The following is a 17,563-nucleotide window of genomic DNA, read 5'->3' as shown; positions in this document are numbered from 1 at the left end:
AAATAGCAGATGTACATTCTCGCAGCGTGGCACGAAGTGACGAGCTGTGAGCTTGTAGATCTCTAGCATAACCTCCTGTCAACACCACCCCCTCTCTGAAGCATCCGCCACTCTTTTGCTCATGAAATGACACCTATGTTTCTTCCTGTCTCATCATCAGTCACGGCACACGGTGCGCTGGAGAAGTGTCTGCCGCAGCCAACAACAACATCTGTGGCGTGGGAGTGGCGTATCATTCCAAGGTGGCAGGTGTGTGTGTCATATTCCCACTGAAATGTTATTATTTAAAGGCATAATTTGTAACTTTGCTATGATTCTATTTTAATTTATTTTGTATCATCACCAGCTGTGTGATTACCTTACTTATTGTAAAGTCACTCTGGATAAGAGCTCCTAAATGCCAAAATTTGCATGAAAATAAATTCAATCTGCATGTGTACTCCCGTTTGCTAAATGTTTTTGGTGGTAACGTTTCGAGCCACCAGACTCTTTCTCAGACCTTAACCTTGAAGGACCACTTCAGCCATTTTCAACATTATCTTCCTATAATTGGTCCTCACTAATACTCATTATAAGATGGCACCATTTCTGTCTACTCACTTGGTCTGTGTCTCAGAGGAGGGCTGTGGACAGTTCAGACACCTGCCTGCCAATGAAATGGGGATTCCAAGTTTAATAGAAGCTTCAGCCCTTCTCTTCCTGGAAAGTTAGCATGCTGAAATAGAAGCCTTTGTTCTTGCATTAATACAAAAGTTTTTTTTATTTTTTTTTATGTCCACAGCCCACCTCTGAAAGGTCCTCACTAAACGCATTAGTGAGGACCAATTATACGAAGATAGGTAGAAAATGGGTTGTTGACCTTTATTTATTCAGGGAAGACCATTGAGAGTAAACTCTCTTTTTCAAGGACGCCCTGAGTAGCCTACAACATGATCGCAAGTCACAACATATACAAAAAACTATGCAATTTTGAATAAAGTGCAATATAATGAACAACATAAAAAAAAACATCATAATGCAGATACATAATGGCTACACAAAGCAGGTGCAGTCCTTGTGTAATGCATCCTCGAGTAGTGCCCTAAATGTCTCTATAGAGACCAATTGACCCAGTTTCAGAGAGTCCTGGAGTTTGTTCCATTTGTCTGGGGCATAAAAGATGAAAGCAGTCTTTCCTTGTTCACTGTTCATTCGTGGAGGGATAAGTCTAATGTGTGTCTATGAGCGTGTTTGATATCCTGTAGTTATTGGTTTCTAAAAATGAAGATAAACACAATGGGAGCTTGCCACACACAGGGCCTTACAGTAAATAAATAAAACACAATGTTGCTCTCTACGAATGGCGAGAGAAGGCCAGTCCAGTTTTTCATATAAAATACAGTGATGAGTGTGAAAGCCAGTGGCGGAACAACTCAAAGCCGGGCCGGGAGGCACAGCACAGTGATCAGGCCCCCCCTGCGCTGCGCGCGCAAAAAAAATTGGGGGGCTTTTTGTCACTTTATTTCGGTTTTAGGGTTAGGGTAGGGTTAGGTTAGGGTTATGTTGTTTAATTCTTATTTTAGGTTAGGGTCGCGGGCCCGGAGGCGAACGCCTCCCTGGCCTCCCCGGACGCTCCGCCACTGGTGAAAGCCATCGGCGGTAATGAAACGTAAAGCACTGTGGTAGACTGCTTCGGGTGAAAAGGTCCTTTAAGGTTAAGGTCTGAGGAAGGAGTCTGGTGGCTCGAAACGTTACCACCAAATATACTTCGCAAACGGGAGCACGCTGGTGTGCGAATTCCATTTCTTTTCATTACATGTTGACATGGTTTTTTGTATTATTGTACCTTGAACAGGAAGTGAATATCCATTTCTGAGCCACCCTCCCAAAACACTTCAGGAGTAGTCTCACAGTAGCTAGAGTCGATTAGATTGATACCTAAAGCCTAGTTCAGGCCAAAGATTCGCAACGTAAGCCCGATTTATACTTCATTGTACGATGGTGTCGTGCGTCGGAAATAGTGGTGTACTGTGGATTTTTTAACAAGTGTAGCGCTGTGTCACGCAGTGATCGCCGATTTTAGTATGTAGTAGGCCTATTTATGAACCCACAATATAAATTATATCGAATTTTATGCTATTTACTTCCATAATGGGGATACTTTAGTGTTGTCATATGCATTTACCTTGCAGACATCACCTCTGTAATTTAGTTCATGAATCCAGCCACTGTTATCTCTTTGGACTGCTTCAGAACATCTGACGGTATGGTTACACCTAGTACAGGTCACACAATGGACCATTGATATATGCATCCAGCCAGGTTCATTCCTAATATATCAATTCATATGTGTCACGCTGTTGACACTCAACAGCGTTTGTAAGCTTTGGGAAGAGGTGTGAAAGGTTGTTTTTGACCGACACGTGAGGTAGAAGCACTCTCACAGGTATGCACGTGCATGTCCATCTCCACAACTAGTGGCCCACCGCCAGTACACCCCTGCCCTGGCGACACATTGTGAGCTTGTAGTTGTAACACAGAGCATAATGCTGCTGTAGGTGAGTTTTTTTTGTGTTAAATATATCTATATTGCCATAGTAATCATTGTTTGTTCAGTAACGGAGGTATTTGATAGTTCAGCGCTTAGTCGCAGCTAAGCGTCTCCCTGTCTCTCCAATTCTTGAGTAAACAGAGAATACAGAATGCAGGATAAACAAGGGAAATTGGAAGTGAAACAAAGAAATTAGCTGACAATATTGGAACTGGAACGCTATAAAATTGAAGCTGATAAATGTGTTTTCACTCCTGACTGGTTTAAATTGGTTTCCCCACCTGAATTTTGTTTTACTAAAGAGTTGGAGAGATGGGAAGAGCCCTGTTACTGTTGCTATATTCTGATGATAAACCTTTACTGTAGCAAAATAGCAAATATCAGAGGTGATTTGGAGTTCACATAGTAGCATGACAACACCATCAATCCAGACAGCTCCAGCTGTCTGCGTCTTATTGATTTTTCCCCCCCGGTAGTAATAGGGAAGTGGCTATTGACTGCTTGATTTTTATTTCCTGCCCCTAAGAAGCTGACATTACCCTCTGTGCTATTGTCAGGAATTGGAAATAGTGTGCTATTGTGTTGTGTTTAGGCCTGTCCCCGACTAAGGATTTATTATATTATATTATATATTATATATATATATATATATTATAGTCGAATCTGATTGGCCAAATGTTGCCTACAGTATATAGTCGACTGGTAGTCGAATCATGCAACAACAACCAAAAATCAGATTTTGCATGATTCGGCTGAGAGATTGGCAGTCGATTCCGTCTGATTTGACAGCCAATCTCTCAGTCGAATCATGCAAAAAAACTAAACAAAGTGAGGATAATTCCTTTTGGGCTGTGGGGGGTGCTTGTGTCTGATTTAACATACTTGCTTGGTTCCTAACAATAAATCATGATATATATCCTATTTTCGGCAAACTATTAGTTAATTAATATACTGTAGCAAATTAGATCAATATCTAAGTCGAATCATGCAAAAAATCTATTAAAAAAATACTAATCGAGGTGTTGTGTTGTGTATTGTGTTCCCTCCACTATACTGTAGATGTATAGAACACAACTACCTGAGTGGTTTGCAAAAACATTTTTTTTATTAGAGCTGCAACTATTTTCTTTTCTATAATTTTCGGTTATTCTATGGAATACTTTTTTAGGTTAATCGAACATATTTCAATTATATATCAATGTATCGACAAAAAACTATTTTAATAGATTTCTCATAGTCTTATCAACCACTAAAAGGAGTAGTTCATCCAAAAAAAAACATATTTTCTATCAATTACACACTGCATGAAGCCTTGAATTCATGGAGATTCTTTAGTTTTGGTCGAATTCCTGAGGCAATAATTTGATGACTGGGTCATCGGTCAATAGGAGACTCAGTAGGAGACTCGACTTTGCGGTTCATCAAATTATTGGCTTAGGAATGAGACAAAAACATTCAAGGCTTCATGGGGTGTGTAATTGTTGGAAAATAAGTCTTTTTTTCTTAAAGCCCTACTTTATAACTTCTTGTACATCGGTGAAATAGAAAATAAATCCTGCGACACGCAAAATAGCCCATCTACAAGCTCACAAGCAACGTTTGACCACAATGCGCTGAACTCTGATCCATTCGTGGCACCCGCCCTGCAGGTATCAGGATGTTGGACCAGCCGTTTATGACTGACATCATCGAGGCGTCCTCCATCAGCCACATGCCCCAGGTCATTGACATCTACAGCGCCAGCTGGGGACCCACCGACGATGGCAAGACCGTGGACGGACCCCGGGAGCTCACCCTGCAGGCCATGGCCGACGGCGTCAACAAGGTAAGGGCCAGGGGTCTTCAACAGGGGTTCCGCCGCCACCCGTTAGTTAGGCCAAGGGTCCCCAAACTTTTCAGGCCGCGACCCCCCAAATAATCAGAACTGGGGACCCCCACCCTGACAAGCACTTGGAATTGTGGGCATTACATTTAGTTTGACTCGGTTCCACAGATAAATATTGTGACATATTGTGGCCGATCTACAAGCTCACAACGCCTCGCACTGAAGAGAACCTGGAGACTGGCAAAGTCATAATACAGGAATCAATTGAGCACGACTCCAATGGGCTTCTCAATTAATAACATTTTAATGAACACGATCATCCGATATTTATTGCCGTGTTAGTTATGCGGATTGTAGGAAAAATGTAAACGTTACAAGGGTGCTCTGTTGATTTAACTTAATGCACACACACACACACACACACACACACACATACACACACACACACACACACACACACACACACACACACACACACACACACACACACACACACACACACACACACACACACACACACACACGCGCTCGCACACACGCTCGCACGCGTGCACACGCACACACATGCTGGTGGTGCTACTGCTAATTACCTGCTTGACTAATCGTACTGCAGCTTGCCTTGCAGGCAGGTGGTCACATTGCTTGTGCTCTGAGAAAGGTTACTATAGTTTTATGAATGTTTCATGAGTTTTTATTCTCTATTTAATTTGACGCGTGCGTGCGTGCGTGCGTGCGTGCGTGCGTGCGTGCGTGCGTGCGTGCGTGCGTGCGTGCGTGCGTGCGTGCGTGCGTGCGTGCGTGCGTGCGTGCGTGCGTGTGTGTGTGTGTGTGAGAGAGTCAAAGTATAGATACTCCTGGTCAAATATTACTCAACTACTGCACAACTGATGCTAGATGCAAGGTGCTAAGTCAAATTTGTTAAAGGTGTGGTTAATTCATAATGTACTTTTCTCATAATGTGCTTTTCTTCCTAGAAATGTAGTGGAGTCAAAAGTATAATATTTGTCTGCAGCCAGTGGAGTGAAAGTCTCCAAAAAATACAAATACTCAAGTACAGATACAAAAGAAAAGGGGGAAAAAGGTACTTAAGTACAGTACTCAAGTAAAGGTACTTTGTTACTATCCACCACTGCAACTAATCAAGCAGGCCGCGCGGCCGGCCGCTTGGATTCTAATCATCACTTACATAAGCCCAGTGCGTAGGCTGTGTGCACGATGTGGAGCACGGGAAGAACGCATGGAGTGCCTTCTTTTCTAGCACCCGAGAGATGAATTAGGCAATTTTCCATTAACCCATTCAATCCGTGAACACGTCTCTGTCATTTTAGATTTCTTTGGCTGTTCAAAAATAGCAGATATACAAGAACATTACACATAGCGAACATTTTAACTAAAATCTTTGCTTCTGGGGATTCTACAAAATTTGTAGAATCCTCAGAAGCAAAGATTTGAGTTAAAATGTTAAAATGTTAAAATGTTTAGAAGACATTTAATGTCTTCTAAATCCTAACAGTTTTTTGAAAAAAACTGTTGCTATAATATCAGTGGTTCTCAAACTGGTCAAGGACCCCCCAAATGATGTGTTTGACCACGGACAGCCAGTGGAGTGAATGACCACGGACAATTTAAAAAAAATAGCAGATCTACAAGCTCATAGTGCGGCACTCGGTGCCGTGCTATGAGCTTGTATATCTGCTATTTTTGAATAGCCAAAGAAATCTAAAATGACTAGAGACGTGTTCCCGGATTGAATGGGTTAAGGATGCGATGTATGTTTTGTATGTGTTTTATTTCTCCACGGATGCTTGCCCTCCCACTCCCGGTCTCAATCACTTCCCTCTAAACGACTCACTTACAGCCGATCGCATCTTGAAGTGCGAGTGCTCCATTCTGCACAAACTGCTGCTGGAGAAATGGAAATGAATCACGCACTGCAGTGTGTGCTCTGGGCAGAGTGCTCAGATTTTATTACTTTTTTTTTTTACTTACTGTATGTAAAAATAGCAATAGCAACAATGTAGAAATACTCTGTTACACGTAAAAAGTCCTGTATTTAAATTAAAAAAAACGCGTAAAGTACCAAAATACAGTATAAGTGCTCATTAATGTCCCACTTCACAAATGTTAAAAATTGTATTATCCCTGCCAAGCCGGATTAGGTTTTTATCCGTCCGTCCGTCCGTCCGTCCGTCCGTCCGTCCGTCCGTCCGTCCGTCCGTCCGTCCGTCCGTCCGTCCGTAAACAGCTAATCTAGTTTTTTATACATTTTAGTTATAGAGGGCAATTATATTGTATCAGGCATATACTGTAATGCTTATTACTCAGGGATCCTTTTAAATCAGCCTGTTATAGCCCCACTATGAGGCCGAACACACTTTTTGCTGCTACTCCTAGAGATTTTGTCCAAACCTCACGCAAATCGATACACATTATCTCTGTTGTCATGTGATCAAGGCATATCTGTCCGATTTTACGATTGTTTTCCAAAGTTTTGCGGGAGTGACATGTTTTGCACAAAATGCCATAAATCGTGAACGCAGCGTTCAATTGCCATCAAACTTTACACACACACACTCCCAGTAGGCCAAGGAAGATCTGCCACCCCAATTGTTTCAAATCGGCCTCATTGTGGCGCTATAACAGGTCGCTATAACAGGTCGCAACACAGCCCTGGGTAGGCAACTCAACCTGGCGGGGATTTACTCAAGTATATGTAATCATTATCACAAAATATACATCATCAAGCCCTATTTTATAGTAGGGCCTACGCCTGTTCGAAAAATAGCCCATCTACAATCTCACGACGCGTGAAAAAGACCTGTATTTTCATATTGTAGTATATCACTACTTTTACACAAGTAAAACAAATTGAGTACTTATTCCACCACTGTCTGCACGTGGCTCTTTGTTCCGTTGAGACACACTCACACACACACACACACACACACACACACACACACACACACACACACACACACACACACACACACACACACACACACACACACACACACACACACACACACACACACACACACAGGCTTTCTGGAGCAGCAGGTGCAGACACAGAATGGGTGCTTAATGTTTTTTTCACGGCTTCCCTAATAGTCCACCTCAAGACAGCTCTGAGCACATGCACATGCACATGCGCGTGCACACACACACACACACACGCACGCACGCACGCACACACACACACACACACACACACACACACACACACACACACACACTGTATTGCAGGGTTCAAATCATAGATATAAAATAAATATGGACTAAGGGACCGTGACTACAGACTACTGACTCTACAGATCTGTTCTGAAGCCTCTACTTCAGCGAAAAATGGCTGTGAGTGCAACCGCAACCAGTGTGCTATTGGTGGATAGGGGAGCGAGGGGTGGGTCTTCCCTCAGTACAACCCAATCACAAGCGCTGATTTATCGTCAAGTAAAATGTCCTGATCGTGGTGACCCTACCGTCGGTGTGTGAATGGGCGAATGTACAGTAATGCACAACAAGAATAAAGACGCTATATAAATGCACCATTTACCATTTGCAGTGTCATGCATTCACCACAATGGAAATTAATTCGTACATACAACAGCGTTGCACAAAAGTAGTGAAATGCAACGTGCTGCTGTGAGCTTGTAGATCAGCTATTTTCGCTATTTTACACAAAAAAACATAATTTTAAAAAAGGAACAGTTTTGGACCATGACAGCGACGAAATGTAAGTTGGTACTGCAGTAAAAAACACCTATTTTCAGCTGTTATCAAACAGGAACCTAAACTATACTATTTGGCCTTAACCGTATATTTTCATCAAGCAGCATTATACATTTGTGCACTATATTGGTGTTGCTGTGAAATTAAATTCACTAGCCCTGTTTTCCTCTGCAGAAAATAACCACACCATTGTACACTGCAGTAATATACCCTGCAGGCCATGGACCAATTTCAGACTGATGTGTATCTCGCTCTGTGTTGAGTGCTAAACAGATCTGCATCGTGTCGATAGTTTAGAACTGTGTTATAGAGGAGATGATTTCTCCTCACTAACGGTGTTCCCTGTTGTTGCCGAACAAAACATGACATGTTTCATCTCTCATCTCCTCAGCAGCAGATAAATGTTTCCCTCTCTCTGTTTCTCAGTGCTTCTCAAACTATTGCGTGTCAAGGACCCACAAATTGATATGTACATCTGGCCGCGGATCCCCATATGAAAATGTTTTGTGCCAGCAGGGACCCCCAGAAAATAAGATTTGTGTTCCTTTTAAAAGGAACAACTATATTCAAATCTTCCAAACATTTTCAATATTAAAAAAAAATAGATACAAAATTGTACATTTGCTATGTTTGAATAGCCAAAGTATCAATGGACAAAGTGGTTAAAGCAAAACATGACAGGTTTCATCTCTCATCTCCTCAGCAAGGGTGAATCGAATAATCAAATGATTGATTCATCGATAGATGGATAATTTATCTAAATTACATTTTCGTAATCGGGGTGATTGTATAAAAAATTCCTTGTTTGATTTTTGTTGTTCCATATTTTAAACTTGAAAAGTGTTCTTTCTTTCTTAGCGATTGATCGATCGATCAAACACTTTATTGAAAATGTATTCAAAAGTATGAAGGACAAAAAAAAGGCCTGAAGGCTTGTTTCCATTGTGTTCCTTTAATCCCGGTCATGGTGTTTATATACTTCATACTTCCTGTTTTTTCTTTTATCCTGGTTAATCCTCCCGGTCCTCATCCTTGTGTTCTCAGGGCAGAGGAGGGAAAGGCAGCATCTACGTGTGGGCATCGGGAGACGGTGGTAGCTATGACGACTGTAACTGTGACGGATACGCCTCCAGCATGTGGACCATCTCCATCAACTCGGCCATCAACGACGGACGCACCGCCCTGTACGACGAGAGCTGCTCCTCCACGCTGGCGTCCACCTTCAGCAACGGACGCAAGAGGAACCCGGAGGCTGGCGTGGTGAGTTATTTATTGGTGGTGGAAAGTTAGGGTCGTCCCGATTATGGCATTTTACTTGAGGATTAATTGTCGCTCAAATGATTGCGCTTAACGCGTTAAACATTGGAACATTAAGAATACATTTTTCATTTTTGTTTGGCTTTGAATTCAATTCAAAGGAGCTTTATTGGCATGAGAAAACATACGTTTACATTGCCAAAGCAAATGTCAAAATATAATAAAAACAGTTTAAGAAAATTGTGAAAGTATATACAGTTGGAGGGGGTACAGCATTGAGCTATGTCACATTGCGTCGTTATATACATGTTTACAGGGTATAAAGCTTTTTGAAACAAATAGAAGCAATCTTTTGCAGTCACTTTGGGACAATTACTGTTGCAGCATTTTTTTTCAATACTGTTTAAAAATAGTACAAAAAAAGCCTCAGATTTGAAATGTGTTTAAAGGTAGCAGCTCTGTTTATACAGTAGCCTATGTGCAGTAGGTCTAGAGGTCTACTCGGGACACTCAATGGTTAGTAGTCCTTAGGGTGGTAGGGTGCTTGTAGATCTGCTATTGTTGGCAAAGAGTTTTGGTGTAGAGGGAAAAAAAGAGAAGACCAAGTACAGAGCCAATGGTAAAATGTACTAAGTATTGAGGGTTTAAGATCTCATTAAGTGGGTAAGGTCAGAAAATACACATCAATATGAATCCAACATATTAATAGAAAAGAAAAGATAAGTCAAGCTAAGCTATCAATGGAGAGGTTTGATCTGCAGCATCATTTTATCCAGTATGTAGTGGGGGTCCCTGCTTCATTTCTCTCTCTCTCTGCTAAAGGGTCCTTGGGCTGAAAAACCCTTAAGACCCCTGGTCCAATAGACAATAGTAGTTACTCACGACTCCATGAAAATAAACAACCCCGGAGGATGGTCAAAGTGATTGTAAAGCATAGTGGCAGCCAGGGGAGAGAGGCCAGGATTAGGGGGTAATATCATCAAGGAGCTCTGGCTGTCATCCTGACATAGATAAAGTGGGACAGTGCTGTTTTCCATTAACCAAATCCCATTGAGGTGCGTGACAGTGCCTGTCACATACATCTAAACACACACAGGCAGGTACCGTGGCTCTGCCCCATGCAGGGCTCTCTGGACTATCACACATTACACCTTAGCATAGACAAGAGGGCTACAGCGATACAACTATAACTCTGTGTTGTCGATGGTTATTCCAGCGTTTACCTGGAGAATGGTGTCATCGGGGGGGCAGTGATCTCTGGGAAAAATGAGCGAGTGAGTCAGTGGTGCTGACAAAGATGTGGTTTGAAAGGGGATGAGAGATGAGACTTTTTCCTTTTCCGGCAGTGGCAATTATGCTTAATTGAAAAAGTGTTGTGTGGCACACAGACACACGTCACTGAACAGAGTGAAATGCAAAGCATTAGCTTATTAGCTGACCATGCACCGATGACGTCAAGAGAGTCTATGGGTACACTCCTTGTATTCGAGAGTTGCGTCACCTCGGGGGGCAGAAAACTGCGCCAGTCACGTGGTTCATGTAAACTTGAAATAGTGACAAACGCTCATAGGTTCCAGTGCATTCCGTAAACTTTGGGCTTTGTCACTATTCGCCAATAGAAGGCTCTGTGGAACACTGATGAAGTGAATGGCGGTGACGCAACTCTCCTGGGTACACTGGGTACACTAGACGAGTGGTCCGGGGACCCCCAGGGCTTCTTATCTCCATAATGTTAAACGTTTTGTCATAGAAAAGTAGCAAACATAGCAGATCTACAAGCTCAAAACGCATGCGCTATACGCATTTTGAGTGTTTTGTGTGTGTGTGTGTGTGTGTGTGTGTGTGTGTGTGTGTGTGTGTGTGTGTGTGTGTGTGTGTGTGTGTGTGTGTGTGTGTGTGTGTGTGTGTGTGTTCGTTCATTTAAAAGGCCACCACTGACCTGTATGGGAACTGCACCCTGCGGCATTCTGGGACATCGGCTGCTGCTCCCGAGGCTGCTGGGGTCTTTGCTCTGGCTCTGGAAGCTAAGTATGTGCATGCACACACACACACAGTTTTTTTTTTTGTTAGTTTTTTTTTTACCATAACTGGTAACTGCCATTAACCCATTAAGACATCTGCCATTTTAGATTTTAACCACTTTAAGCATTATTTTCTACTTTGGCTATTTTTGAAAAATCATTATATATTTTTATATATTTTTGTTCCCTGGAATAAGATATTTTGAGAAGAGGTCCGCGGCCAAATACATAATATACATAAGTGGTGCTCCAAATTTTTTCATGTCAAGGACCCCCAAGATTATATGTATTTGGCCGCGGACCCCCATTTCAAAATATTGTGTTCCAGGGACCCCCAGAAGCTAATATTGGAATATTGTAGAGCGTGCACACATGCACGCACGCACACAGAGCACTTAAGCCCATTCAGTGTCCCTTGTTCTCCTCACATGGTGTGTTTGTTTCACACACACTAAAAGGCTGACAACGTTGTTCTAGCTGCCATTAACCTGCAGTGTGGCTGGCTGGTGGGGGCTGAGCAAAGTGAGCGCTGTTTGCTTTGCACACACCATAATGATGTGCCTGTCGCTTTCCTCTGTCCCACGGTAAACACACCCACCCTGACCCCCCCCACCCCGCTTACTGTCCCCATGGCCAAACACACTTGAACCATGCGGGTGGCAGGACACCCGACGGTGTCACTCCTGAACAAAGCTGTCGCCACGCACAGCCCACGATAAGAGTAGTGGGACGCAGACACACAACAGCCAGCACCACCTGCCTCGCTGTGGTGGAAAAAGTACTTAATTTTTGTTGTTTTGCTGCACTACGTAATTTTTCTCTTCTACCGTGTTTCCTGCACAAGCGCAGATTTTTTTTTACCATTGAGCTAATAGAGCCTGCCTGCTTGCTCAGCGGATAAATTAAATCTTGACCTTAACTCATTCAGTGTGAGACTTATTTCTGGCTGTGTTGTCCCAGTGCCAGAGATTTTTCAATTTAACTTAGATTTTCAAGTAGTCTGTATGATCTGTATGATCGATCCCCTCATGGTTGCTAATCACTGAGGGTTGCACTCTGTGGTTTCACAAATGTCAACGAGGTCATCGCGACCTCGTTGATATTAATTGTCTGCCTTTGAAAATAACATGGCTGGGCCAAAAATACACAGGAGCCGAGATACAGCCTTTTTAAGTAATACGTTAAACAAGAAGTGAATGGAGCAGCAAATCTTCGGATCATGATATCTTGGGTTCTGAACGTAAAACACGTCAATGGCACTCAATGAGTTAAGGTCAAAATTCGTGTCAGATCCTGTGTCTAGGTAAGGTGACCTTTGACACAATCTAAATGTCTCAATAAGAGCAGGGAGAAAAAATACAACCACCCCAATTGCATTAGTGTATATTATATTAACATACTCTAAACTAGCAAACTTGTTTTAAAATCCGAATCAACACTAAACTGAAATTGAAAACAAACAAAAAAATGTAAATATATATAAACAAAAACTAAACTAATGAAAAAACAGCAACCTTTCTTTACACCTGTAATGTGACATATACAAATTGATTGTGATTCTTGTGTCTTCACCTGCAGCCGTAACCTGTCATGGAGAGACATGCAGCATCTGTCTGTGCTCACGTCTAAGAGGAACCAGCTCCACGATGAGGTCCACCAGTGGCGGAGGTAAGAATGACCTTGTCCCCCCCCAAGTTCATGTCTCTTAAGGGTAAGAGAATGCATTCTGCTACGCAGCCACTAAGAATGACCTTGCCCCCCCCCCCCCCAAGTTCAACTCTCTCAAGGTCAAGAATGCATTCTGTTATGTAGCCACTACACTCTACCATGCTCTACCAGCAGCCCTGACATTTCTTTAACCCATTTAGAGGGAAAGTATCTGTGTCATTTTAGATTTCTTTGGCTATTCAAAAATAGCAGATATACAAGCTCGTAGCGTGGCACCGAGTGCCGCGGAACGAGCTTGTAGATCTGCTATTTTTTGAATAATCGTGAACATTTTGTGCAAATCTTTGAATATATGTTTTTAAAGCAAACATTTGTAATTATATATTTTTTATATTGAAGATTTGCACAAATTGTCACGATTTTTCAAAAATAGCAGATCTACAAGCTCGTAGTGCAGCTATGAGCTTGTAGATGTGCTATTTTTGAATAGCCAAAGAAATCAAAAAATGGCACAGATTCTTTCCCGGTCTAAATGGGTTAAACTCCCTATTAAAGTTTAAAGCTGACCTAAAATCACCTCAGATTAATCTGCAGTAAACATTCAGAGGTGGGGTGAATACGAAAAAAATTTACATAAAAATTAATTGTTTGAATTGTTTGGGTTAGCGAAAGCTAGGCGTTGACAATTGCCATCCCCTGCAACCCTAAATGACGGCCCTGATTCGATCCACATTGATGTTTTTTTTTAATGTACTGTGATACTAAAAAAATACTCGATTTGAATTGAAGGAACGGCGTGGGCCTGGAGTTCAACCACCTGTTTGGCTATGGCGTGCTGGATGCCGGTGGCATGGTAAAGATGGCCCGGGAGTGGAAGACCGTCCCAGAGCGCTTCCACTGTGTGGCCGGATCTGTCCAGGAGATCCGGTACGTGGCAGTACTTTACTTTATTTATTTGGTCGGGACAGTGCATTGATGAACACAATTACATTGTGTAATACATACACATGAGCAAGTGTAAATATGCCGGATTTAGCGAAAGCTACTTTACCTCTCAGGGCCTCCTCTATTAACGTACTTTGTCGCGGAACTTGTAGTCCATAGACTTGGACCTCCTCTCTATTCCCCAAACAAGCAAGCAAACCTTGGGGGACAGAGCCTTCAGTGTGGCAGCCCCCCACCCTGTGGAACTCTCTCCAAATGGAGATTCACCATGCTCCAACACTGGACCTTTTGGAAAAGACACCTATTCCCTCAGGCTTATGGCAAATAGTTGTTTGTTGTTGTTGTTTGTTTGATGGTTGTTCATTGTGTAGATGTAAAAGCATCCTTGGGTTCATGAATGGCACTATATCAATTCAAGCTATTATTATTCATCATCCGTTTTTACGTCTGGAGATTCCTGTCCAGGACAGGCTTCGGACGTGTCTCCTCGGGAGATCTGAACCTATTTCTTTTGGCGTTAGGTACCTGTTGCGACCGCATGCCCTTGCTGACGTCGACCCCAGGCAGGGTTTCGAACCCACAACCTTTCGCATGAAAGGCGTATGCTCTAACCGCTACACCAGGGCGGCCCTTAATTATTATTATCATCAGTCCCCCCCCCCCCCAAAAAAAACAAGAAACAATACAGACATACAACATAACAACAATACAACATAAGTTAACAACAACACTCAAGCTCTCCAGGCCTCCATAGCTGCAGCTGTTGGTCGGTAGGCTGCTCATTCTCCTCCTCCTCCCTGTCCACTCCTTCTCCTGGTTCACTCCTCCTCCCTGTCTACTCCTCCTCCCTGTCCACTCCTCCTCCCGGTCCACTCCTCATCCTGGTCCACTCCTCCTCCCTGTCCACTCCTCCTCCCGGTCCACTCCTCATCCTGGTCCACTTCTCCTCCTGGTCCACTCCTCCTCCCTGTCCACTCCTCCTCCTGGTCCACTCCTCCTCCTTGTCCACTCCTCCTCCCTGTCCACTCCTCCTCCTGGTCCACTCCTCCTCCTGGTCCACTCCTCCTCCTGGTCCACTCCTCCTCCCTGTCCACTCCTTCTCCTGGTCCACTCCTCCTCCTGATCCACTCCTCCTCCCTGTCCACTCCTTCTCCTGGTTCACTCCTCCTCCCTGTCTACTCCTCCTCCCTGTCCACTCCTCCTCCCGGTCCACTCCTCCTCCCGGTCCACTCCTCATCCTGGTCCACTCCTCCTCCTGGTCCACTCCTCCTCCCTGTCCACTCCTTCTCCTGGTCCACTCCTCCTCCTGATCCACTCCTCCTCCCTGTCCACTCCTTCTCCTGGTCCACTCCTCCTCCCTGTCTACTCCTTCTCCTGGTCCACTCCTCCTCCCTGTCCACTCCTTCTCCTAGTCCACTCCTCCTCCTGATCCACTCCTCCTCCCTGTCCACTCCTCATCCTGGTCCACTCCTCCTCCCTGTCTACTCCTCCTCCCTGTCCACTCCTCCTCCCGGTCTACTCCTCCTCCCTGTCCACTCCTTCTCCTGGTCCACTCCTCCTCCTGGTCCACTCCTCCTCCCTGTCCACTCCTTCTCCTGGTCCACTCCTCCTCCTGGTCCACTCCTCCTCCTGGTCCACTCCTCCTCCCTGTCCACTCCTTCTCCTGGTTCACTCCTCCTCCCTGTCTACTCCTCCTCCCTGTCCACTCCTCCTCCCGGTCCACTCCTCATCCTGGTCCACTCCTCCTCCCTGTCCACTCCTCCTCCCGGTCCACTCCTCATCCTGGTCCACTTCTCCTCCTGGTCCACTCCTCCTCCCTGTCCACTCCTCCTCCTGGTCCACTCCTCCTCCTTGTCCACTCCTCCTCCCTGTCCACTCCTCCTCCTGGTCCACTCCTCATCCTGGTCCACTCCTCCTCCTGGTCCACTCCTCCTCCCTGTCCACTCCTTCTCCTGGTCCACTCCTCCTCCTGATCCACTCCTCCTCCCTGTCCACTCCTTCTCCTGGTTCACTCCTCCTCCCTGTCTACTCCTCCTCCCTGTCCACTCCTCCTCCTGGTCCACTCCTCCTCCCGGTCCACTCCTCATCCTGGTCCACTCCTCCTCCTGGTCCACTCCTCCTCCCTGTCCACTCCTTCTCCTGGTCCACTCCTCCTCCTGATCCACTCCTCCTCCCTGTCCACTCCTTCTCCTGGTCCACTCCTCCTCCCTGTCTACTCCTTCTCCTGGTCCACTCCTCCTCCCTGTCCACTCCTTCTCCTGGTCCACTCCTCCTCCTGATCCACTCCTCCTCCCTGTCCACTCCTCATCCTGGTCCACTCCTCCTCCCTGTCTACTCCTCCTCCCTGTCCACTCCTCCTCCCGGTCCACTCCTCCTCCTGGTCCACTCCTCCTCCCTGTCCACTCCTTCTCCTGGTCCACTCCTCCTCCTGGTCCACTCCTCCTCCCTGTCCACTCCTTCTCCTGGTCCACTCCTCCTCCTGGTCCACTCCTCCTCCTGGTCCACTCCTCCTCCCTGTCCACTCCTTCTCCTGGTCCACTCCTCCTCCTGGTCCACTCCTTCTCCTGGTCCACTCCTCCTCCCTGTCCACTCCTTCTCCTGGTCCACTCCTCCTCCTGGTCCACTCCTCCTCCTGGTCCACTCCTCCTCCCTGTCCACTCCTTCTCCTGGTCCACTCCTCCTCCTGGTCCACTCCTCCTCCTGGTCCACTCCTCCTCCCTGTCCACTCCTTCTCCTGGTCCACTCCTCCTCCTGGTCCACTCCTCCTCCCTGTCCACTCCTTCTTCTGGTTCACTCCTCCTCCCTGTCTACTCCTCCTCCCTGTCTACTCCTCCTCCCTGTCTACTCCTCCTCCCGGTCCACTCCTTCTCCTGGTCCACTCCTCCTCCCTGTCTACTCCTCCTCCCTGTCTACTCCTCCTCCCTGTCTACTCCTCCTCCCTGTCCACTCCTCCTCCCGGTCCACTCCTTCTCCTGGTCCACTCCTCCTCCCTGTCTACTCCTCCTCCCTGTCTACTCCTCCTCCCTGTCTACTCCTCCTCCCTGTCCACTCCTTCTCCTGGTCCACTCCTCCTCCCTGTCTACTCCTTCTCCTGGTCCACTCCTCCTCCCTGTCCACTCCTCCTCCTGATCCACTCCTCCTCCCTGTCCACTCCTCATCCTGGTCCACTCCTCCTCCCTGTCTACTCCTCCTCCCTGTCCACTCCTCCTCCCGGTCCACTCCTCATCCTGGTCCACTCCTCCTCCCTGTCTACTCCTCCTCCCTGTCCACTCCTCCTCCCGGTCTACTCCTCATCCTGGTCCACTCCTCCTCCTGGTCCACTCCTCCTCCCTGTCCACTCCTTCTCCTGGTCCACTCCTCCTCCTGGTCCACTCCTCCTCCCTGTCCACTCCTTCTCCTGGTCCACTCCTCCTCCCTGTCCACTCCTTCTCCTGGTCCACTTCTCCTCCTGGGAGGGACAGCGAGTGCATTTTCCGGCAGCGGCTGCTGCCGGTGGCGGCGGCGGCGGCGGCGGCTGGAGCTGCCGGTGGCGTCAGCTTTGGGAGTGTGCTGCGTTTGTGTAACGCAGTCCCCACCAATATTATTTACGAT

At 45.7% G+C, this 17,563-nt stretch overlaps 1 protein-coding gene across 1 annotated transcript in view; it reads left to right on the top strand.

Annotated features, from left to right (window-relative positions):
• Positions 1–17,563, top strand: part of pcsk2 (proprotein convertase subtilisin/kexin type 2) — a 59,334-nt gene that overhangs the window by 28,818 nt on the left and 12,953 nt on the right. The window contains exons 7-12 of the mRNA XM_080449391.1: positions 161–249; positions 4,180–4,355; positions 9,126–9,341; positions 11,266–11,366; positions 12,938–13,027; positions 13,817–13,954. Coding sequence (XP_080305517.1) covers positions 161–249; positions 4,180–4,355; positions 9,126–9,341; positions 11,266–11,366; positions 12,938–13,027; positions 13,817–13,954 — 810 coding nt within the window. The remainder of the gene's footprint in view (positions 1–160; positions 250–4,179; positions 4,356–9,125; positions 9,342–11,265; positions 11,367–12,937; positions 13,028–13,816; positions 13,955–17,563) is intronic.

This window comes from Gymnoscopelus braueri (genome assembly GCF_963280865.1).
Source record: "Gymnoscopelus braueri genome assembly, chromosome: 14".
In the NCBI taxonomy this organism is placed as follows: Eukaryota; Metazoa; Chordata; class Actinopteri; order Myctophiformes; family Myctophidae; genus Gymnoscopelus; species Gymnoscopelus braueri.
Note: the sequence above shows the minus strand (reverse complement) of the source record. Positions and strands in the feature narration are given on the sequence as shown.